The sequence below is a fragment of the Lotus japonicus genome, chromosome 3 (genome assembly GCF_012489685.1).
Source record: "Lotus japonicus ecotype B-129 chromosome 3, LjGifu_v1.2".
Taxonomy (NCBI): domain Eukaryota; kingdom Viridiplantae; phylum Streptophyta; class Magnoliopsida; order Fabales; family Fabaceae; genus Lotus; species Lotus japonicus.
The window spans coordinates 85,367,112-85,391,923 of record NC_080043.1 but is presented as its reverse complement, the minus strand read 5'-3'; the positions used below and the strand labels follow the sequence as shown (position 1 = coordinate 85,391,923).

Below are 24,812 nucleotides of genomic sequence, written 5' to 3'. Positions count from 1 at the left end.
TCATCGTTCTACTTCTGGTTACTGTGTGTTTCTCGGCGACAACCTCATTTCTTGGTCGTCCAAGAGACAACCCACGCTTTCCCGGTCCAGTGCTGAGGCTGAGTACCGAGGCGTCGCTAATGTGGTTTCTGAATCATGTTGGCTACGCAACCTGCTTTTGGAGCTTCACTTTCCTCTTTCACACGCTACTTTAGTCTATTGTGATAATGTTAGTGCCATCTACTTATCCGGCAATCCTGTCCAGCATCAGCGCACTAAACACATTGAGATGGACATTCACTTTGTTCGCGAGAAGGTCACTCGTGGTCAGGCACGCATCCTTCATGTCCCTTCTCGTCACCAGATTGCAGACATCTTCACCAAAGGCCTCCCTAGAGTTCTATTTGATGATTTTCGGACCAGTCTCAGCGTCCGCGAACCTCCCGTTTCGACTGTGGGGGTGTGATAGAATAGGAATTATTCTCCTGTAATTAAGCTAATTGTTCTCCTATAATTAGGTTAATTAGTCTCATGTATTTATGAGTTGACTTATGTTATGTATATTTATACCTATTCCAATGAATGAGAAAATCACCCATTGAATTTACCCTATCATCTTACAGAAACAACTCTGGAATGTAAGAGAGTAATGATTCATCTACACCTCACTTTTTCTCCCTTTCATATAATTTTTACTCACATTCTTTTTTTTATCTCTCTTTACAACTCTTATCACATTTTATATCATATCTCTCAAGTGGGTTTGAGGTCTCAACTCTCAACCAAACATTATTTGTAATTTAAAGAGTGAAGACCCCAACCCAATGCATGCATGTGAATCTGATCCCGCTCAGGTGTCCACTAGGGTGGACCACTTTTTTTTTGGTCCACCGGTGCACCATGACTAACTACCATTAGATCTGAGAATCTTGAAATATTATTTTATTAGATGGTCAGGATTTGTTGGATTGAAAAAGGGCAAAAACATAAATTGACAAACAACCCCTCCTCTCTTACTGGTTCTTCTTCTCCCAGCTCTGTCACATCCTTCTCCTAGCTTCGACGTTTCTTGCTCCATCGCCGGCCGTATCACTACTACCTTCAACCTCACCGGCGTTTCTTTCTCCAGCACCCTCTACCTTCCCACCTTCACCTCCATACCCTCTTTAATTTGCAACACTTCCGTCTTCCTTTTACAAAACCCAGAAATATGAACCAGAGAAGAAAAAATCAACTTTCTTGGTTGAAAAAACAAAGGCAAGACATTTAACAAGAAAGACAAAACTCAAAAACCCAGAAACAACAACAAGGGAGAAGAAAGATTGAACCTTTTTTAGTTAAAACCCACAAAAAATATAGACATGACATGCATTGATCTGTGCTAGCAAAGAGAAGATGGAAGAAGAAAAAGAATCAGAAGAAAGGATGGAAGACAGATCTGTGTGATCTTTTGATTTTTGGCACTTTTGATTTTGACTTTTAAAGAGAAGAGGGTGATATATCTGTGCTAGCTTTTGATTTTCTGGGTCTCATTTTTGAGTTTTCTCCCAACTACAGCCATGGTGGTTTTGATGGAACACAAGTGGGAAAAGAGGAAGGATGGGAGAGCAACGCTGCAGCGGAGGAAGAGGGAGAAGCTTGTCATAGTCAAACACTTTACTTGACTTACCATAAAGTAAAGTTTTCATGGTTTAACATGAAAGCAACAATCAATTTGTGGGATAAAGTCTGATGAAGAAGGGTCTGTGTTTGAACAAAAAAAAAAGGCCTGAGGGTGAAGAAAGTGGGAGGAAGAGGGAGAAAAAGGGATAAAGTCTGTAGTACCCTTGATGTAAAGTCGAATATATCCCTGGTGCACCGGTGGACCAAAAATAAAATGGTCCACCCTAGTGGGCACCCTCAACTTGTAACAGCAGCAGCTAGCAGCTAGCATTTTATCATCAGCCTTTGCATTGTTTCAAGTTAATTACCCTTTGTGCTATGTATGACCTTTGTCATGATATCAAGCACAGTACACTTCACTATCAAATCCAACCTGACAATTATTCTTCTCAGACGCCATCATTAATGCCGCGATTCTACTCCAACACAAATGACATTTTGCAACATTTTCTGGTGTAACGACAGTGAAGGAAGCTAGTAGCTGCTTAATATATCGATTTGACATGCAAAATCTCATCTCATATCTCCTTTTCATAGTAGCTTTATCATCAAACTTGGCGCAATTAATTAAAGGCTTTTGGTGGTGTTGCTGTCTGCGTGTGACTTGCACTTCAACAGTCCTTCTATTTAAATGGGTTGCCTAAAATAAATGGGTTATATACTTGACCTATATACTTATATAGTTATACTGCTGGATTTTCTGAAGGCCCACAAACTTTATATATAGAGAGTAAACAATCAATTTGGTAGGTCACTCTCTCAAAAATGCAAAATTACAATTTCCATTCATTAAAAAATGCCAATGATGATGTTAATTTTTCCAGTTTTAAAAATTAAATGAAAATCTTTATCTTTTAGGATGTAAATGGTGATTTCCTTCTTTTGAAAATTAAGGGTATGTTTGGTTAGGAAAGAAAGGGAGGGAAAAGAAAAGTGGAAGGAAAAAAAGAGAAAGGAAAGGAAAGAAGAAAGAAAGTGAAATGATTTTTAGGTTGTTTGATATGATAGAATGTTGAATAAAAGGTGGAAGGAAAGAAAAGGATTATGATGTATAATGACTATTTTACCCTTTACATATAATTAATATTGTTAAATAACTTATATCGTACTTTTTAAGTGTGTATATATATATATTAAAATTAAAATTTAGAGTATTTTTGTTTTAAAATTAATTAACACATTTTCTGAAATTTTTTCATAATCATAATTTTTAGGATATCTTTAGAATTCTTGGTAGAATATAAAATTTATAATAAATAATATGATAATCATTATATTTTCTCGTACTAAAAAAATATATAATACATTATGAAACTATATTATTACAATATATATTTACATATTTAAATTTTATTATTAATATTAAAACTGAAAATACATTAAATAAAATCAATTAAGAAGAAAATAAAATGTAACGTAGAGGGGTTGTAACAAAAAAATAGAGGTGTTTGCTGTGGTACCTTAAGCCAGACTAAGGTGTGGTACCCAAAATGAGTCGATTTTAATAATAAAGACTCATGTACCAGTTAAAATTTTGATTGTGTTCTATCGTAGTAATGCAACGTTCCATTCTTATGGACGTGAGATTTGAAAGTTGTGTTTTCTAAGCTTTGTGCATCCACCAACCATGGTCATTTTACGCGCATCTTCATCACCATTATTCGTTTCCACCACTCGTACATTTTTCATCAAAAAATGAATTTCATGAGATAAAGTTAATTGACAAGTAAAGTAAAATCTAATGATGTAGTATTTACCTTGAATAACATGATAATAATCTATAGAATTACTTAATGGGGTACCATACCCAAAAAAATTGAGGGTAGCACATAATTTACCAAAAATAGAATGCATGGGAATTATAGAGAAGGGTTAAATATGTTTATGGTCCCTGTGTATTGAGGACAGTTTGAGTTTGGCCCCTAATTTTTTCAAAGTAAAGTAACCATCCCTCCGATTACATTTTCCGTAACAAACCACCCTTAACTCCGCCAGTCCTTGCCAAATACCATCACCTGAGGGGACGTGGCATTGCCACGTATTAAATGAGGTTGACCTGGAATTTATTTTTTAGTAAAAATTAAAAATGACATTTTTTTAAGGTTTTCATTTTTCATTAAATTAAAAATAAAATTAAGACACTCTAATTAACTTCCTAATTACATACCTATTTTAACAAATAAAATGCAAATTAATAGTTCTTGGGTTCCTCTTCATCTACGTTCTTCATTTTCATATTCATCATCTTCTCCAGCATTAAAAATATAAAATCCAGAAAATAGAATAATTCATCATCAAACCCCTTCTTCCATTTAATTCACCAAAAGCCTTAAAATCAATCCTCAAAACTAGATCTAGGGTTTCCTCATCAAATCACAACCCCCAATTCGTGGAACACAAACAACAACAAAACATCCCAATTCGTGGAACACAATAAGCAGCAAATCAAGAAGCTTAACCGATCCCTTAGGCGAAGATGAAGAAGCAGAAGAAGCATCACCACTAACCAAAACATCCATGACAACGTCCTCCATTTTCACCCAACCATATTCTTCTCCATGACCCAATACGCGGACCTCATCCAACCGTTTCTGGCGAGCATGCCGAGGATGGCGGCGAACGCCGAATCAGACCCCCTGAACCCAGGTTGCCTCTCAGCCCAACGGAAGAACCAGAGAGCAGATCCGGGTCGGGTTCAGACTGAATGGAGGACCCGAACGAACAGCTCAGACTGGGGAAACTGTAACACCCCGTTTTTAATTAAAATAATGTTGGTATTTTATTTTAATTAAGATTATATTGTATGGTGGTTTAATAGGTGATATATTAATACTTTAATGAAATAAAATAATTTTTTTGTGATGCTGAGTGTGTTTTATGAAATGGAAGAGAGCTAGGGGGTGAAAGTTAGGATTAAAAATAGAGACAAGGACTAGGAGAGATTTTAGGATTTTTAGTTTAGCCCTTGAGGAATTAGGTTTAGATGGTTTAATAAGGATGGGGAAGCAGCTAAAGAAAAAAAAAATAAGAAAGAAGAGGACGCGTGAAAGAAGGAGAAAAAAAAAAGAAGAAGGTTGTGCGTGAAGTAGCAGGAAGAGAGGGAGAGCGGATCGGCTTCGGAGAATTCGATCAGGAACGGGGAGCTGCACTCAATCCAAAGGTAAGGGTGGGATTTTGAGTTTCTAATGGAATTATGGTGAATGATATTAGGGATTTGGGAGATGTAGAATTGTTTCTGTTAATGATGTTCTGGAAATCTGATTTGAAATCCATTGATTTTGGGATTTTCTTTTGTGTGATTGAACGGGGTGAGGGCAGAACCATAGTATGCTAGGAGTTTTGGGTTGAGGTTCCCTTTTGATTTTCTTTATGATCACGCACATAAGGACTGTTAGGTAGCATGCTTGTTAGGTTTTGTGTCTTGTTTGATGAGAAACAACTTTAATCACTTATTTTGGAACATAAAACGGACTGGTCATTTTCCTGGTATGAACCGTGACTTTCGAAGCCTTTTAGAGCCTGTTTAGAGTGCTCGAATAATGTTGCGTTGAACTAAGAAAGTGTAGGCCTTTGAAAGAGCTTTCTGGAATGATATGATACATAATTTTTGGTTGAGAGACGAGGTCTGTAAGTTCAGTTTAGTAAACCATGTTTTTCTGCGCTCTGTATCTGCTATCTCTGCCAGTGAACTTCAACGTGATTTTTCACCTTGTTAATGTGCCCAGAAAATTCTTTGATGAACTAGAAAGAGGTAGAGTTTTCTGTTAGCTTTTCAAATTGAGGTCATTTGTAATTTTTGAACAAGTAACGAATCCTGTAGGTTATCTCTACTGAAATATATTTCTGCTGTGAGCGTAATTCCTGAACTGCTATATGATTTATGCACGGATTTGATGATGCTGTGCTGCTGTCCAAAATTTCCTGGGCTGGACAGTACACTTCGAGACCTGTTTTCGCCCAGTTAGAGTGCTCAAATGAAGATGTGATCAACTAAGAAATCGGAGGACTTTAAGTTAGCTTTCTAGGCATATAAAATACATGATTTTTGGTTCAGTAACGAATTCAGGAGACCGCTTTTAGTGGCTGGTGTTCCTGCTGTTTTTCCAGATTACGGAAATTCTGATTGTTTTGGAAATATAATTAGATTTAGCTTACATGTTGTACGAAAGTTAGTGTCTTTATGTTCCATGTATTAGCTATGAGGATGATGCATGTGGCTGAACACCTTTAGCATGAAATCCATAATTTATTTACCATATGTGATAGCTTCTTCCATGATTGCATGCTTAAGTGAGTTGTTTCATTGATTTGGTGCCAAAATTGCCTAAGATGTCAGGGTAATTGTATAGTTGATAAAAATGCATGTGTGCTGAATTGTGTTGTTTTAAGCGATGTTAGTGATGTAGTGATATAGGCGCAATGCCTCATGTTGAAGTGATGATTATGAGATGTATACGTCCTTTTGAGTCGCATAGCATCTGCATACTCTGTGATGGCCTGTATTGGCGATTTGTGATGAAGGCTTATGCCTTGTGCCTCCAATAATTGGCAATTCGTGATGAGGGCTGAAGCCCTGTTGGTACCACATACATATGCATAGTCATTGTTGTGTTCGAATTGTATCCGAGTCGATGACGTTATTTGTGACTGTTTTAGTAACTGAGCTATATGAATATAAAAAGAAGTGGTGTGGCATTAATCTAGCATATTTATTGCCATTCTTATATTTATGATACTCGATATCTCACCCCTTCTGTTTGAATGTTACCCTTGTTGGTAACGTGCAGGTAATTAGGAGGAGTAGTCTATAGCCTTTATTTCGAGTTGGAGTCCTTGCTCTGATACGTAGCACTCGGGGGGGAAATGGACGCTTGTTTTCCTTCTGTTATAATTTGAATTAAGTTGTTATTTGAGAAGTTGTTTCTGTTTTAAGTTGTGGGCAAGATACTATGTTTTCTTTAAGTTTTAAAGACACTGGATTCGCTGCATAACTATTTGTCAAAGTGAACTAGTTCAAAGACTAATTAACTGTCACAAGAGCATTTAAGTTTATTTATGAGTTCATCTCAAAGTTTATGTGTTATGTATCTGTTACAGGAGCATTATGATAATGTTCTAAGTGATTATGTAATGCCCCATGAGTGTTAGAATTTTTATCACTCTGATATTTGCAATACATATACCGTTTAGAATTGGGGTGTTACAGAAACCGCTGCGCGCAAGTGATCAGAAACAAGGGAAGGATTGTGGAGTGAAACGATGTCGTAGGGGCTGGAGGGGCATGTGCTGAAGGAGAAGAGGAAGCGAGATTTGAGGGGTGTGGCTGCTGGTGTGGAGAAGACTCTGAAAGAGAGGGTCATCGATTGAATGGAAAATTGGTGAATGGGTCTGCTGAAAGTGACAGAGGAAGATGGTGGAACCAAATCCAAAGATATCATTTTTTGCTAATTTTTCTGGGTTTGATGAATGATCCTTTATGCACCTGAAGATTGATGTTGAAGAGTGGGTTTTTGATGAAGAAGATATGCAGATGAAGATTTGTAAATAATAATAAGGTGAAAATAAATTCAGGTCAACCTCATTTAATACGTGGCAATGCCACGTCCCCTCAGGTGATGGTATTTGGCAAGGACTGGCGGAGTTAAGGGTGGTTTGTTACGGAAAGTGTAATCAGAGGGGTGGTTACTTTACTTTGAAAAAATTAGGGGCCAAACTCAAACTGTCCTCAATACACAGGGACCATAAACATATTTAACCCTATAGAGAATTGAAACAAAATATGGCTTAGTGTCTGTTTTCTTCTCATTTTGGACGGAAAGTTTCAGAGCGTGGGTCCCACCAGTTTTCTTTCTTTCCTCTACTGTTTATGGAGCATCCAAATGGGGGAAGGAATCTTGGTATTTGTGTTTTCTTTCCTCTCTTAATATTTTCCTTTCCTTTCCCCCAAACCAAACACACTGAATTAAAATGACGGTCGTGTCTAAAGTAAATTTGATATAAAATAAAAGTTTATGATGAATCACTATGTAAACTTGATAATTTTGTAGAATTTGATACCATAATGGACCACCTAAATAATCACAATTTATAAAATTATCTCTTTCTTCAACTTGACCTCAACCATCACGACCACGTTGGACTCTGACTTATGTTATTCTAGCCTTCACCATCACGATGACCCCCTTCCGTTATCGCGTTCTGCACAACATTCTCCTAAACGACGAGGCTATGTTCCCCTTCCCCTTCAATAACCCCACAACTCCAAAACCATTGTCTTTTGTCATTGTAATGCCACATGAGCTGGTGAGTACAATTTGACCGTGCATGATGAGATATGCACATACACAATGCGTTCTATATTTCCCCAATTTTTGACGAGCGATTTGTGTGAATTATGATAGAAAATATTGAGATATGGTGGTGTATATCATGGATCCAAAGAATACTGCAACAAGATTTTCACAAAAGTCAGTTGGTTCATATTCATAAGGTGTAGAACGAAGCAAGAGTTTCCTTCATAAAGTGAAGGTTGATTTCTTTCAGTACAAGTCTCCCTTCATCCTTTGATTAGTTATAATATTTTACTCCAACTGGATCAATGAAGGTGCTAGATCCAATACATTTTTGTCTACCGATCCTCTGCATTTTGAAATTCATAGTGCCTTGACTCGTGCTTTGGTGCAACAACCATGAAGTTTTCCAGTGGCGGCAACACATTTGGAGGTGATGATATGGTAGAAGAGCACATGGTTACACATGTGTTTTAAATAATGTCATATAATTTGAACCGTCAAAAGTAAAAGTATGTGATTAATATATCTAATAGTTGGAAAAAAATTAAATAATTTTTTTATGTTTGGTGCACCCCACCAATAGAGGAAAAACTTTACAACCGAAAACTACCTAGGCCATAATGGTCTAGGTTTATAGTAGATTTTGCCCCAAAATGACAATAAACTCATATATATATATATATATATATATATATATATATATATATATATATATATAATATATACTATTATACTTCATTTCATAGGAGATCCTAGCATATTTAGAGAGAGAGCTTCAAGCCAGCTCGCTAATCTCTATTGTCCTACCATGTCTGATTACAGATGGTATAAAGACACCTTCTTCTCAAAGGTAACCTTAAGAGAAGATGGCAACAGCGCCTTCTGGAAGGAGCGCTTTATTGCAGGATTACCTAGATTAATGCAATCAAAGGTATTAGATAATTTATCACTTTTTAATCAAGGAAATCCAGTAAATTTTGGTTCGCTATCATTTGGACAATTGCATAACACTATAGTACACACAGGAATACAAGTTTGTACTGACTTCAAACTTCAAAACAAAATGCAAAGAGATATGCAAATCTCAAGAAAAGAAGTAGGTAGCTTTTGTGAACAATATGGAGTAGAACCTTTACAAGCTCCTAGTTCAAAAGCTAGAAGGATTAATAGAGCCAAAACAAAGCCTTCTCAGGGATATAAAAAGAGAAAACCATTTCAAAAGAGACCTTATGAACAAAGTCCTACTACTCAAAAACCTATAAACAAAAAAGCTGTAAATCCTAATAAAAAGAAAAATGTCTGCTGGAAATGTGGAAAGCCAGGACATTATGCAAACAAATGCAAAACTCAACAAAAAATTAATGAATTAAATTTAGACCAAAAACTCAAAGATAGTCTAATCAGTGTTCTCATTAATAGTGAAGATCCTCATTACTCTTCAGAATATGAATATGAAGGAGATGAAGACCAAGATGTAAATCTGGTCGAATACTCATCTGATTCTCATTCCTCTTCAGAAGAAGAAAGAGAATGTGTTAAAGATAGTTCAGGATTCTGTGATTGTGCAGGATGTTTAGGACAAAACGTCAATATGCTAACCCAAGATCAAACTATGAGTTTAATCTCTATAATAGACAAAATGGAGGATTCCCCCTTAAGGGACGAATTTCTACAACAACTAAATCTTTTGGTCAAGAAGGAAGAAACCTTGAAAAAGGAAATTAGTCCTCCAATAAATAGCATGAATGAAATTTTTAATAGATTTCGTCCTAAACCAACCATAACCTTATCAGATCTTCAAGAAGAAGTAAAAATATTAAAAGAAGAAGTTAATCAATTAAAGCAAAATGATCTTAGCTTAGAGTTCAGATTAATGGAAATAGCTGGGATAAAAATTATAGAATCTCAAGAAACCTTAGCCAGTACCTCAGGATTAAAGCAAATACATAATGAAGAAAAAGAAGAACCCAGTGAAAGTTATCTTAATCTCCTCAACTTGGTTATAACCCATAAATGGCACTCTGAAATAACTTTAGTCATTAATAATGATTTTCGAATCAATATAATAGCCCTCATTGATAGTGGCGCAGATATTAATTGTATTCAGGAAGGCTTAGTCCCCACTCAATTTTATGAGAAAACCAAAGAAGGAGTCAATAGTGCAAATGGATCCAAAATGAATATTCAATACAAACTATCAAATGCAAAGATTTGCAAAAGCCAAGTTTGTTTTAGATCTTCATTTGTCCTAGTCAAAAACATGACAGAAAAAATCATTTTAGGAACTCCATTCATTTGTCTTCTATACCCTATTGATAAAATAGATGAAAAAGGAATAGTCACAACAGTCTTAGGAAAGACTATTACTTTTCCATTTATAAAACCTCCTCAGGTAAAAGAATTAAATCTATTAAAGGAAATCTCCACCTCCAAAATAAATATAATCTCTAGAAAAAAGAATCATATCAATTCTTTACAAAAAGAAATAAAATATTATAAATTAGAAGAACAGCTCAAGAGATCTAATATTCAAAAGATTATTAAGGATTTTCAAGATCGGATAGAAAAGGATCTATGTGATTTAAATCCCATGGCCTTTCATCATAGAAAAATACATACCATAACATTACCATACATAGACGGGTTTAATGAGAAAGACATCCCTACCAAAGCCCGGCCCATTCAAATGAATGAACAATATTTAAAATATTATAGAGAAGAAATAGGAGAATATCTCAACAAGGGCCTGATTCGCCACTCCAAATCTCCTTGGAGTTGCACAGGGTTTTATGTCATGAATGCTTCTGAGTTAGAAAGAGGAGCCCCTAGATTAGTCATTAATTACAAACCCTTAAACAAAGTATTAAAATGGATAAGATATCCATTGCCTAATAAAACAGATCTCATTAAAAGATTACATAAAGCAACAATATTCTCAAAATTTGATATGAAGTCAGGATATTATCAAATTTCGGTCAAGGAGGAGGATCGTTATAAAACCGCCTTCGTTGTCCCTTTTGGTCATTATGAATGGAATGTAATGCCACAAGGTTTGAAAAATGCCCCTAGTGAATATCAAAACATCATGAATGATATATTCTATCCATACATGGACTTTACCATTGTATATCTAGATGATGTCTTAGTATTCTCAAAAGGCATAGATCAGCATGTTCAACATTTAGAAAAATTTATAGAAATCATTAAGAAAAATGGATTAGTAGTTTCAGCAAAAAAGATGAAAATCTTTGAAACCAAAACCAGATTTTTAGGATATGAAATTCATCAGGGACAAATTACCCCAATACAAAGATCGTTAGAATTTGCCAAAAACTTTCCAAATGAATTAAAAGAGAAAACTCAATTACAGAGATTTCTAGGTTGTGTTAATTATGTAGCAGATTTTATCCCCAACATAAGGATAATTTGTGCCCCTTTGTTCAAAAGACTTAGGAAAAACTCTCCGCCATGGTCTAAAGAAATGAGCCATAGTGTTAGAGAAGTCAAAAGATTAGTTCAAAGTCTACCTTGTTTAGGAATACCAGATCCAGATGCTTCATTAATTATAGAAACCGATGCATCAGAATTAGGATATGGTGGGATACTTAAGCAGGTAAAACCTCAGTCTTCAAAAGAACAAATAGTTAGGTACCATTCAGGTATTTGGCACCCAGCTCAACAGAAATATTCCACAGTCAAAAAAGAGGTTCTTTCAATAGTCCTATGTGTTCAAAAATTTCAAGATGATGTTTTTAATAAAATTTTTTTGATAAAAACTGATTGCAAAGCAGCACCTTCAGTTTTACAAAAGGATGTTCAAAACCTAGTTTCAAAACACATTTTTGCCAGATGGCAATCTTTACTTTCTTGCTTTGATTTTGAAATAACTCATATTAAAGGAGACAGTAACTCCCTTCCAGATTTTCTAACCAGAGAATTTTTACAGGGAAAACATGAGTGATACAAAACCCAAATCAAAGGATCAATATGGACCCCCACTGGGTTCGTCATCATCATCATCACCATCAGGATCAAAAGCAATAGTAGTAACCCCTATCAAGGTTGCTGGATCTTCAATACCAACCACCCCTTCAAAGCCTTCTCAAAAACTCACCACAGCTCAAATTGTCAAAACACCTCACCAAAAACCCTCATTAGTCCCATTAACCAATAAATATACAGTATTAGCTCAAAGCCCTTCAAAAACCCCTGCCAAACCCGAGCCAACCGAATATCTGGAAAAACCAGAAGGTGAGCCATCTCTCATTATAGAAAGAGAACATTTCTCTTTAAGTCCTAGAGAAATAGCCACTCAATTATTCCCTACCAACTTTCATTATGTCCCTGGACACCCCAAGAAGACCAGATTATTTTATGAATTCATTCTAGTAGACTCTGACTCCATAGAAGTCACACATAACCAAGATAAACAAGGAGAAATAGCGTTCTCCAAGATCAAAATCCTTAAAGTCCTTACACCCCAGGATTGAAATGCTCCTCTTCATTATTTTAAGCAGTTTTCTAGGCAGTTCGACCCTCCTAGTTATAACTACTTTGATTATACAGATGCCTGGTATTACGCCTTGTATCTTTATCCTTATCAACACTCCTGGTTCATTTGGTTCAAAAAGGGAATCTCTTTAAAGTTCCCTCAATGGTTTAAAGTTTGGTTTTGCAAGGTAGGTCTCGATGAGTCTATCTTTCCCGAAGAAGTAAAACCATTATTCAAGTACTTTGCTCAGAAGTCAAATTTCATTATGGAAGACAAACTCCTCATGTTCACAGCTTCGCAAGCCATATCTTGGATTTTAACCTGGGATTGGAGAACTGTAGAAATTTATGAGGATACAGAACTCTATCAGCTCTATCGCATTTTTAAAATAAAATGGTGGGCAAAATTCAATATCTCTCTAATTCAACAGACAAAACTTGAAGCTTGGATAAAGACTTATCAGCTTACTCAACAAAGCAAGAAACAGCTGTCAACTAACCCTGTTTCTAGTCTCAATCAAGAAAGTTCATTTCTTCAAGAAAGATCAAGGCTCATAGCCGAATTAGCCGCAGCAAGCTCTCCCCAAGAATTTCAAAAGAAGATAGATATGATGAGTCAGAAGTCTGGCTCAGATACTTCATCAGTCAACAGCCAGAACTACCTTCAAGAAAATGAAGATGACTGTTTGGGCATCAACTATCATCCATACACTTAAGGACAAAAGGTCATTATCAACCCTTCTCATCATGATCAAGAAAGAATCTGCTTTCTAATATTGGCCGACAAGGAATCCACTTTCATTATTAAAGTTACTATCCACTTTCATTATTAAAGTTACTTTTCATTAACTATAGTTACTTTTATGTAAACCAGAGTTACTTTCGAAAGTAACCATGGTCAAAGCTTGTATAAATAGGTAGCTTAGTAAGAGTAAGAGGCATCGGGTTTTTTGACCTACCTCTCTCTCTCTCTTACCTACCTCTCTCTCTCTCTATGTGTGTAATCCCTGCAGTTCTTTGAATAAAAGCTTTTCTGTAAGTACTTTTCCATCATGTTTTTTAGCTTCCGCACTCTCTGGTATATATATATATATATATAGGGGATGTATCATATGAGAAAGATGTTCTTATGTGAGAAAATGAGAATAAATCATGACCGTTAGATCATGTCATGAACGGTCCAGATTAAAACAATTTAATGCTCACATGATCACTTAAAAAAGTCATGTGACTTTCTTAAAAACTCACATAACTTAATGTTTTAATCTGGACCGTTCATGATTAGATCTAACGGTCATGATTTATTCTCATGTTCTCACATAAGAACACCTTTCTCACATGATACATCCTCTATATATATATATATACTCTGCTTGGCAACGGGACAAACCAACGGTATTGCCACTTATAGGTTGGGCACCTCGAGACGGTCGAAACACTGGCCTCGTGTTTAACCATTTCTGCTCGGGTGTCGCTTATCACCTTTGGCTATAGTCAAGACGGTACAAACTCTACATGGTTCGACCATTTCTGCTTGATATATATATAGAGGATGTATCTTATGAGAATGGTGTTTTTATGTGAGAAAATGAGAATAAATCACTGCCGTTAGATTTAATTATGAATGACCCAGATTAAAAGATTTAAATAGTCATGTGATAGTCACATGACCACTTAACAATGTCATGTGACTTAATGTTTTAATCTGGACCGTTCATGATTAGATCTAACGGTCGGTGATTTATTCTCATGTTCTCACATAACATCATCTTTCTCACAAGACTCAGAGCTATTCATTTGTTTTCCAAGGAGGCAAAGATTAAATTTAAAACATTAAACTTAACTAATAAGAAAATAGACACCGTGTAAGGTAGAGGCAAATGTCTAACTTGTTTACCTTACCCCACTAACATTGTGCGAGGCAGAGGTATGAAAGTGAATGGGGCTGTGGGAGATTGGGAGGTTCATGAACTTTCATAAATTTAGAAAAATGGAAGAACCTCATGCGCACTTTGTAAATTCACAAATAAGTTTAGAAAATTATGCCTATCATAAAAGAAGTTATGCCCTGAAAGCTTGAGGGACGCATATCTGCCAACTCGGTCACCATGATTGAAATTTTTGTGAACAACTTGTCACAACCAGTGCCTGATCTTCCTTTGCTCAAGTCTGGCCCTTCTCTTGTTGGCATCTATATCTATATAATATACTAAAGGAAGGTTTTTTTCTAGAAGGTTTTGTCACGTGTCACCCCCACATCATCCCAATAAAAAATGTACAAATTTTGTTTTTCAATATTAAATCTACATGTTTTTCAATATTAAATCTGCATAAAACTGAACAAATAAATAAAGATTGTTTAAAGAAAAAGACATCCACGTTCAAATTTTTAAAAGCAAATCTGATCACATATGGTTTTGGTCCGTTATTATGTTCAAATTTATAAAAGCAAAAACAAATCTAATTTTATATTAAAAAAACTGAACAAAGTTTAAAAAAAAAAAGACATCTACGTTCAATTTTTGTAATGGACAAACAAATCTAATATATTACATTTGTTTTTAAAAAGATTGTTATTAACTCTACATATCAATCACTATTATTTATACTGCGTTTCTCAGACTAAAATATCATATTTCTCATTCACATTGTTAGAGATTCCATAGCTTACACAACATGAATTCTAAGGTTGAATCTATCTCTAGAATCAAGGTCACCTGTAACGGAAATGCTTCGAAGATAGTTGTGAGGATAATACGCCTATGGAGGGTCCCCAACGCTAAAGATCCTAAGCAACCTGACTTTATTGACATGCTTCTCATGGATGCTAAGGTGTGTTTTAAAAAAGTTTCATATTAAATGTTTTTAACCTTACTTTACCGAAAAAATTCATATTTGTTTCATAAGTTTTTAACGATTCTATATTATTTTTTAGGGTGACAAAATTTAGGCTACGGTCTGGAGTAGCCATGTTGCAAAATTTGAGTCATCATTGAAAGAAGGGTTTTGCTACGAGATTAGGGGGTTTAGCGTTGCTATGAATAATTACATATACAAACCTTGCACTCACTCATGCATGTTGTATTTCAAGTTTGACACCTTTGTTAAACCAATTGAAGGATTGGAAATTCCCTTTTACGGGTTTAACTTCACACCGTATTCCGCTATATTTCAACAATCTAGAGAGGATGAGAAATTGATCGGTATGCTATCGTACATGTTTCTAATTTATTTTTCAGAAAACTACATATACATATCATCTTTAATATTTTCATGCAGATGTCATAGGTGTTGTCGTAGCAAAAGGTGAGCTATCAAATTTCTACAAAGGAAATAAAACAGTCAACTATATTGTTGTTGATCTCGATGCTCTAGAGTAAGTTTTCTAATTTTATCTTTTTGTTAAATTTTTGATTTTAAAACTATCTATTTACTTTAGTGATTACATTCCAGCGGAAGTGAAATTTTGAGTTGTACATTGTGGGAAGATTTCGCTCAACAATTTTTACAATATGTTGCTGAGGGACACGATGGTCCTATTGTTCTTATTCTGCAATTGGCTAAACTGAAATTGTTCAAAGGTACAAACATATAATTACTACTACTTATGAACTATTTGTTTTGAAAAAAAAAATTGCAAATATATTTAAACCTTTGAAACATGCAGGTAAGATGGGAGTGTCGAATGCAAACTACAACTCTAAACCGTTGATGAATATAGATATTCCTGTGGTTCAAGACCTTAAGAAAAGGTATCTATTTAAATTAAATAGTAAAATTTTGAGTTATAAAATTAAATGTTGTTAATGGGATTGCTTTATCATTTACATGTTCATGAAAACAGTTATCTGATGAAAAATCCTAATAGAAATTCTGCCACAATAACTGCGGCGTCAAAGTACTCATTGAGCAATGATGTGTTGAATGAATCGGTTTACAAGTCAATTGCGGAGTTAAAAAACAACAATGAGGTATGTTCATATTTATTTTACATTAATGGTCCAAAGTAATTTCCCTTTTACAAAAAAAAAAATTCCAAATTTCTTCTTAATGATCTTCATAATATTCTCTTCAGGATGGTTATTTTGTGACATACGGAATTGTGAAAGACATTGAATTAAGAACAAATTGGACATATCGTGCGTGCCCAATGAGGAATTGCTTAGCTGGAGTGAAGGAACAAGATGAGAGATATTTTTGCAAAAAATGCAATAAGGGTTACCACAATGCTACATTTAGGTGTCTTTTTGAAACTTATGCAAGCATATATTAAATTAACCAATAGCTTTGTTTATTTTTAATTTTAATGAACTAACAAAATAAAAATATATCAGGTACAACATTCAAATAGTGGTAGCTGATGAAACTGATTCTACAACCTTCACCGTTTTTGACCGTGAGGCTAGCAATTTTTTGAAAAAAAGCGCAGTGGAACTTCACAATTCATATGCTGAAAGGGTAATCTCATTGAAATTACTTCTTTAACTTTTGCTATTACATAAATTTACCAACTTCTTTGCTCATCAGGCTAATATTGACGAGATGTATCCTCAAGAACTTGATTTGTTCAAAGAAAAGGCTTTTGTATTCAAGGTCCAAGTCAAGACAGAATTCTTCAATTACACGGAGCAGACAAACATACAAGTAAATCGGCTGGTTACAGATGATGCACTCATAAAGTCCTTTTTGGATAAATACAAGATAGAAGAGGTTATCAATTTTGTTATTTACAGCATAATATTTTTAATTTAAAAAAATAAAAACTGATTTATAAATATCTCTTTTGTTATTTTTATAGTGCCCTTCCCAAAGTGGTTCTTATGAAATATTGGATGATGATCATGAAACAAATGACACAACCAAGGTAACACACCACTAACATATACAATACATTTACTATTGAGAATTATTTTACCTGTTTATGTATTTCATCGTTAAAATATTAATTGAATTTTTATCTTAAAATTATGATCACCAGATTAGCAATGCACCCAAACAAAGTGAAGAAGACTCATCATTTGTTAGAACTCCACCCTCAACTAGCAAGACAATTGGTGTAAAAGCAAAGGCCACAATTGATGTTTGTGACGATACTCAGATGTCTGCAAACAAGATTCCAAAAGTGATTAAGCAAGAAAAAGAAGATTAAAGATGGATGAGAAAATATGGCTCTTTTGAACCGGAATTTGTTTCAGCAGTTTGCTTTGTTTGATTGTGACTAAAGACATAATCTATTTTCGCTTTCATATTTTGTTATTTAGTTTGGAAGGATAATTTTAAATTATGGTCTTCAATTTTGAATTCTAAATCTTAATTATATTTTATTATTTTGGTTGTTTTGAATCTACCTCTCTTTTCTATATATCTGAACGACGAATATGCTATTCTTATTTTTCCGATCATAAACGAGGTTAGTTGTTTTTGGAGGCAAGATATAGATTAAAATATGCATTTACTTTAAAAAAAAGAAAACAGAATCAGATTGTACTAGAGTAATAAACATGATGTACCAAAAAAAAAGTAATAAACCTGAAGTTAGTTTCAAATAAAAAAGAAAAACCTAAAGTTAAAATAATTTCTGTAATAATCAATGTGTCTAACAATGTCTGGCATTTTGGAAACTATAATTATCATGCTACAACTATGCTTTATATTTTAAAGGGCATAAAAAAAATTACCATGCTTCACATGCTCTTTGTCTCTTACCCAATTTTCACAAGGTGAACCCAACGTGTAATCTTCTTCTACTTTTTACCATTTGCTTTTTTTTTAAAAAATTACGTGATTGGGTATACTATAAATTTGTTTTGATTTTTCTAAATTACATTTGATTTCAGGGTGGAAAAAAAATATAAAAATATGAAATAAAGAATGAAGAATTACAAAGAAGTGATTTTTTTTGGCTCAGAGCGTAATTTAAGTGCCTAGGTTCATAATACATGTATCTATCAAACCTAATAGTCCCATTAGATATTAATACATATTTTATAAAAAACTCAAATAATCTAGATATGTATTTAAAAATAATTGAATAAAAATAACAGGTAATTAAAGAATATTTAGTATTTCAATGAATATAAAACCTTCCTTTCAACATAACAAAGTTTTACGATGCTTATTTTGAAGAAAAACAAATATATATATAAAAAACACAATAATGGATATTTTGCAGAAATTTTACGATGCTTATTTTGCAGAAAATCATATATATATATTAAAAAACCCTCCATGATAGAATTAGATATGGTTTTAAAATATAGGTGTTTTATTTATAACCGTGTGTTTGTACAATTTCCATAGACAATCATATTCAACTAATTTCTTGCCAATGGGATTCCCTCTTTCAGAGAGTTTTTGTTCATGGAGGGACTATAATAGCCCCGCAGGGAAAACCACCGGAGGGAAAAGGAAGCGAGTGAGTGACCCACAGTTGTGGGGCAGGAATGATAGGGGGTGGGAGTGCCTTAACGAAGACGAGACCTATATATAATTTAATCATATCTCTAATCAAGTGAGACACTTATTACAGTACCTTCATAAATTCAAAATCACATCTAATATAACAATTACTAACTTTAGCCAGCAAATTCCAGCAGGAAAAGTAAACAATGACAATGCGAGATCATCATTCAGTGAAGATGTGTCCCCTATTGAAAGTCAGAGAAGGGAGAAGACAACACTAATGTAACCTTATATTATAACAATTACCATTTATTTCTTAAACAGCTTTCAACAAAAAACCTTAGATCATGACTTTGTGAGATTTTATTATTCCAGAGAACCACTGACAGCAGGCAAGCAGATTGTTAAAAAAAAAAGAATTAGCGAATCTGTCACAAACAATTTAGGAGTATCATTTCGTCCTCCAAATATGCTTGATAAGGGTTCTAACAACATTTATATAGAGCCAACCATATCTCCTCAACAACAAGACATCAATAGATGGTAAGTAGTTATGCTTTACAATTCAAAAAATTGTCATTCGTTATAGAACAAAATATGTAAGTATTGGAAAGGGTGTCATATAATGTATTACCTGGGCCAAAGCAGTGACGCAACAACTATGGACAGAGGTGCCATTCCTGCAACAACTTTATCTGGAACAATTTCGTACAATTCGACATCACCAAACATTTCTTCAACAAGTCAAGTTGATAGACGACCTGTGAACAACAATGCAAATGACATTGACCCTCCAGCAGAACATGAAGGTATTGTGTCAAACTATTCATAAGCATAAACTTGATTACCATCATTGACACCAATATTTAACTATAATTGAGTTTGGACCTTAAACTACCACATTCACATTCCAGATCCCGTTGGTTTCGATGACATAAATTTGAATGAACCTGCTGACGATGATCCATTAATTGACAATGAAGATTTGGAAGGTAATAAATTGTTCCATGTGAGGGAATTAACTATTCTATGCACACAGATAATTCTTTGTTATGAAAATGACAGCTGCTGTGAGAAAAAAAATCATATTCTTCTATTGATTAAAATTTGCAAATGTTAACTCAGATGAATTGTATTCTTCTAAAAAAATCATATTCTTCTAATGAACGACGTTGCTGCAGCTAGTCATGCAACAGGTATTTACTGTGATCGTATCACAGTTTGATAATCAATATAGCTTTCTTAATCATTAATAACATGACAACTTTTTAACATTTTTTTTTTATTTTCTACCTAAGCCATGTGGGACATGGGAGATCCTACTAACGAGTGTGAGCATTGCGGAGCCATGTTCTGGTATGATGAAAGAAAGAGAAGGAAAGTACCTACAAGAACACCAAAATTTCCTCTATGTTGTTTGCATGGGAAGGTTCAACTACCATTGCTCAAAGCTGCACCTAAAATTCTCCAAGACTTGCACGCAAATGAAACTGATAAAAGCCGACATTTCTTAAAGAACATAAGGATGTTCAATGGAATGTTTGCATTCACGTCTATGGCTGGAAAGGTGGACAAAAACATAAACAATGGATGTGGTCCTCCAATCTTCTTGCTCGGAGGACAAAATTACCATTCTATTGGTAGTCTCATACCTCCAGTTGGTCAAAGTCCCAAATTTGCCCAGCTTTATATTTTTGACACTGAAAATGAGGTTGCTAATAGGATACAAGCTCTCAGGTATACATAACGTTATGAATTTACAATCTTCTTATATAGTATTTTTAATACACAAGTATCCTCTGAACACCTTATGTTAACCGATTACTTTTTAATTTGAAGACCAAGCGGTGATGCTCATAAGTTGGATGAGCTAATTGTCAGAGACTTAAAAAACATGCTAGATGCAGAGAACCCTTTGGTTAAGTCATACAGATATGCTAGAGAACGATACATATGTGATGATTTTTCTAATGTCAAGCTAAGGTTAATTCGGCGGAGGGACAAAGATGGGAGAACTTATAACCTTCCCACAACATCTGAAGTTGCTGCGTTGGTGGTGGGTGACATAGATGTTACTGTTAAGAGAGAGATCATTTTTGAAACACAATCCAGGTTGATCAAGCATATTGACCCTACATATCCGTCATTTCTTGCACTTCAATATCCACTATTGTTTCCATACGGGGAGGATGGATGGAGACAGGGTATTTTAACTAAAGATTATGACGCACCTGGAAGAACGAGAAAAAGGATGACATTGCCATGCGCGAGTGGTTTGCATATAGGTTGCAAGAAAGAAAAGGGGAATCACCTATTGTTCTTCAATCTAGGAGACTGTTCCAGCAATTTCTGGTGGACTCTTATACCATGGTTGAAGCTGATAGAATGCGATATTATAGGACAATACAGCCGAAACTGCGAATGGAACGTTACAAGGGATTGCACGAGTGCTTGGTCCGTGGAGAAACAAATGCAGCTGCAACAGGTCAGCGAATCATATTGCCTGGATCATTTACTGGAGGGCCGAGATACATGTTCAACAATTGCAAGGACTCATTTGCCATTTGTAAATATATCGAATATTTATCACTATGACATGCAATCCAGAATGGCCTGAAGTCAAACGTTTTGTTGAAACACGAGGTTTGAAGCCTGAGGATAGACCCGACATACTTTGTAGAGTTTTCAAAATGAAGTTGGACGAACTAATTGATGACTTGAAGAGCGGAAAAGTGTTCGGAAAGATTATTGGATGTAAGCCTACTAATACTTTTAAATCTAATAATGTACAAATCATGTCATTTGCCTAAATTTATAATCAATTCACAGATTTTTATTACCTTCCTCTATCATTCTTGCAGATTCAATCACCATCGAATTTCAAAAGCGAGGTCTTCCCCACGCACACATTTTGGTCTTTGTCCATGCCAAATTCAAGCCCAAGACCCCCGAAGACATCGACAAAGTTATATCCGCAGAAATTCCAGACCGTACCAACAATCCTGAATTATTTGAGGCTGTGCAGAAGTATATGATTCACGGACCATGCGGTGTACTAAATTTGAAGTCACCATGTATGAACAATGGAAAATGCTCCAAGTTCTTTCCTAAAGAGTTTAGGATGAGGACCATTATTGATGATGAAGGTTTTCCTAAATATAGAAGAAAAGAGGATGGCAGGACTGTCAAAAAGGGCAAAACTGTGCTGGATAATAGATATGTTGTACCATACAACCCATTGCTACTCCAAAAATATAGAGCTCACATTAACGTTGAGTACACGTGCCAGACAAGTGCAATAAAATATCTTTTCAAGTATGTCCATAAAGGCAACGACAGAGTGACGGCTGAATTTTACCGAACTTCGGATTCAAGTAATCCATCCCAGGTGATTGATGAAATAAAAAATTACTATGACTGCAGATACATCTCTGCATGTGAGGCGGCATGGCGATTGTTTGGATTTGAAGTGCACTATAGAGAGCCTCCAGTTGTGAGGTTGCCATTCCATCTTCCGGGTGAGCAAAGCGTAGTGTACAATGACGGTGAGACAGTACAGGATGCAATTGAAAAGGCCGACATTAAGAAAAACAAGTTTATAGGTTGGATGGAGGCTAACCAACTTTATGCTGTTGGAAGAGACATTACTTATTCAGAATATCCCACCAAATTTGTTTGGAAAGACGACACAAGAGAATGGCGCCCTAGAAAACAGGGTTTCTCAATTGGTAGAATTTCACATGTGCCACCATCATGCGGTGAGGACTATTACTTAAGGATCCTTCTGAACGTTCAAAAAGGTTGCACGAGTTTTAAAGACATTCTCACTGTGAAAGAAGTGACCTACATTACTTTTAAGGATGCGTGTTGTGCTCTTGGTTTGCTAGAAGATGACAAAGAATTTGTAGACGCAATAAAAGAGGCCAGCTTCTGGGGGTCAGGAGAGTATCTTAGAAGACTGTTTGTGGTGTTGTTGATGTCTAACAACATGTCAAATCCCGAGGTAGTTTGGGATAAGTGCTGGCAAGAGCTTTCAGATGATATTCTCTACAGACAAAGAAGACGCTTAGATTACCCAGGTAAGCCTCCTTCATTTTGGATCATTCTAAATTGCGGATAACCTGCCAAACTCATCTAATTTATCTGTCTGCAGGACTGAATCTAACAGATGATCAGAAAAAAAACCTGGCGCTCGCTGAGATTGAGAACATGCTACAAAACAATGGCAGGAGCCTGCACAATTTTGTTTCCATGCCTTATCCTTCAGACATTGTTGTCGAAGACGTTGGACAAAGACTGATTGTAGAGGAGTTGAATTACGACAGGAATGAAATGAGTGAATACTTGGACCAATGTCTCTCCTCAATAACTGATGAACAAAGGCATGCGTATGACAAAATAATTAACGCCGTCTATGGAAACAAAGGTGGATTTTTCTTCCTGTATGGCTACGGTGGGACGGGTAAAACCTTTGTCCGGAAAACGCTTTCAACATCCATTCGATCAAGAGGTGATATTGTTCTCAATGTGGCTTCAAGTGGTATTGCTGCACTGTTGTTGCCTGGAGGAAGGACGATGCACTCCAGGTTCAAGATTCCCATACCTATAACTGAGGATTCAACATGCAACATAAAGCATAACAACCCTCATGCTAAATTGCTGATAAAGGCGAAACTGATCATTTGGGACGAAGCTCCTATGATGAGTAAATGGTGTTACGAGGCTTTGGATAAGTGCTTGAGAGACATTTTGAGGTTCACCCCAGGATATGACTCCAGCTTGCCGTTCGGAGGAAAAGTTGTGGTTCTGGGCGGTGATTTCAGGCAAATCTTACCTGTAATTCCAAGGGCATCCAGGCAAGATGTCATCAGTGCAACAATAAATTCATCCTATCTATGGCCTTTTTGTGAAGTTCTTTGTTTGACAAAGAACATGAGACTCCTACAAGGATCTTCGTGCTCAAGTGCATCAGATATAGCAGAATTTTCAGAATGGTTGTTGACTATAGGTGATGGCAAGGTCGGACAGCCAGTTAACGGCGAATCAGAAATTCAAATACCAAATGAAATCCTTATAAAAAACTCAGAAACCGGTTTTGAAGACTTGGTCAATTATACCTACCCTGATTTGTTGCGTAACATGTCTAACTCTGAATACTTCAGGGAAAAATCCATTTTGGCCCCCACGATTGAACTGGTTGGAAAGGTCAATGATTACATGATGTCTCGGGTCTCAGCAGAAGAAAGAGAATACTTGAGCTCTGATTCAATATACAAAGAAGACGGCAATGTTGAGAGTGAGCTGGATGCATTTCCCCCCGAGGTATTGAATGCGATGAACTGTTCAGGACTGCCACTGCATAAGTTGAGTTTGAAAATTGGAGTCCCAGTAATATTAATGAGAAATTTCGACCAGTCCAACGGATTGTGTAATGGAACAAGATTGACGGTGAAGAGATTTGGAGACCATGTCATTCAGTGCACCGTTCTAACTGGGACTAAAGCTGGATCTACTGTACTGATTCCTAGGATGATCATGAATACAAATAACACAAATCTACCGTTCCAATTTCAGAGACGGCAGTTGCCTATATGTGTCTGCTTCGGTATGACGATAAACAAAGCGCAGGGACAAACACTAGGGTGTGTTGGGTTATATCTTCCAAGACCGGTTTTTAGCCACTGACAATTATATGTGGCGCTATCAAGAGTCAAAAGCAAACAAGGGCTAAGGATCCTCATAGAAAACCACGACGATCTCCCTTCTAATACAACAATTAATGCTGTGTATGAAGAAGTGTTTGACAATATAACTCCATAAGGTGCAGTTTTATGGAGTTCTACATATTCATTTATATTTAGTACTATAAACATTTACATGGTATTCCATTCATTCTAACATGAAATTTCTTTTGTTACTAGCTGAATTCGTGTATATAACAAAAAAAAATCAGAGACAATGACCAAAGTTAAAATAAGAAATTGA

At 35.5% G+C, this 24,812-nt stretch overlaps 2 protein-coding genes across 2 annotated transcripts; both read left to right on the top strand.

The window, feature by feature from the left end:
• The first annotated feature begins 15,375 nt into the window (after positions 1–15,375).
• On the top strand, positions 15,376–17,869 carry LOC130742876 (uncharacterized). Its single transcript, XM_057594974.1, has 10 exons — positions 15,376–15,628; positions 15,705–15,801; positions 15,879–16,006; positions 16,093–16,177; positions 16,270–16,396; positions 16,501–16,664; positions 16,760–16,883; positions 16,953–17,135; positions 17,224–17,289; positions 17,404–17,869. Exons 1-10 carry the CDS (start codon positions 15,463–15,465, stop codon positions 17,572–17,574), a joined length of 1,311 nt encoding a protein of 436 aa, XP_057450957.1. The 5' UTR covers positions 15,376–15,462; the 3' UTR covers positions 17,575–17,869.
• A 1,619-nt stretch (positions 17,870–19,488) lies between these two features.
• LOC130744901 (uncharacterized) lies at positions 19,489–24,512 on the top strand. Its single transcript, XM_057597060.1, has 8 exons — positions 19,489–19,636; positions 19,742–19,819; positions 20,126–20,564; positions 20,667–20,939; positions 21,113–21,312; positions 21,435–21,581; positions 21,689–22,906; positions 22,981–24,512. The coding sequence occupies exons 1-8, from the start codon at positions 19,489–19,491 to the stop codon at positions 24,510–24,512; spliced, it is 4,035 nt and encodes a 1,344-aa protein (XP_057453043.1).
• The last annotated feature ends 300 nt before the right edge of the window (positions 24,513–24,812 follow it).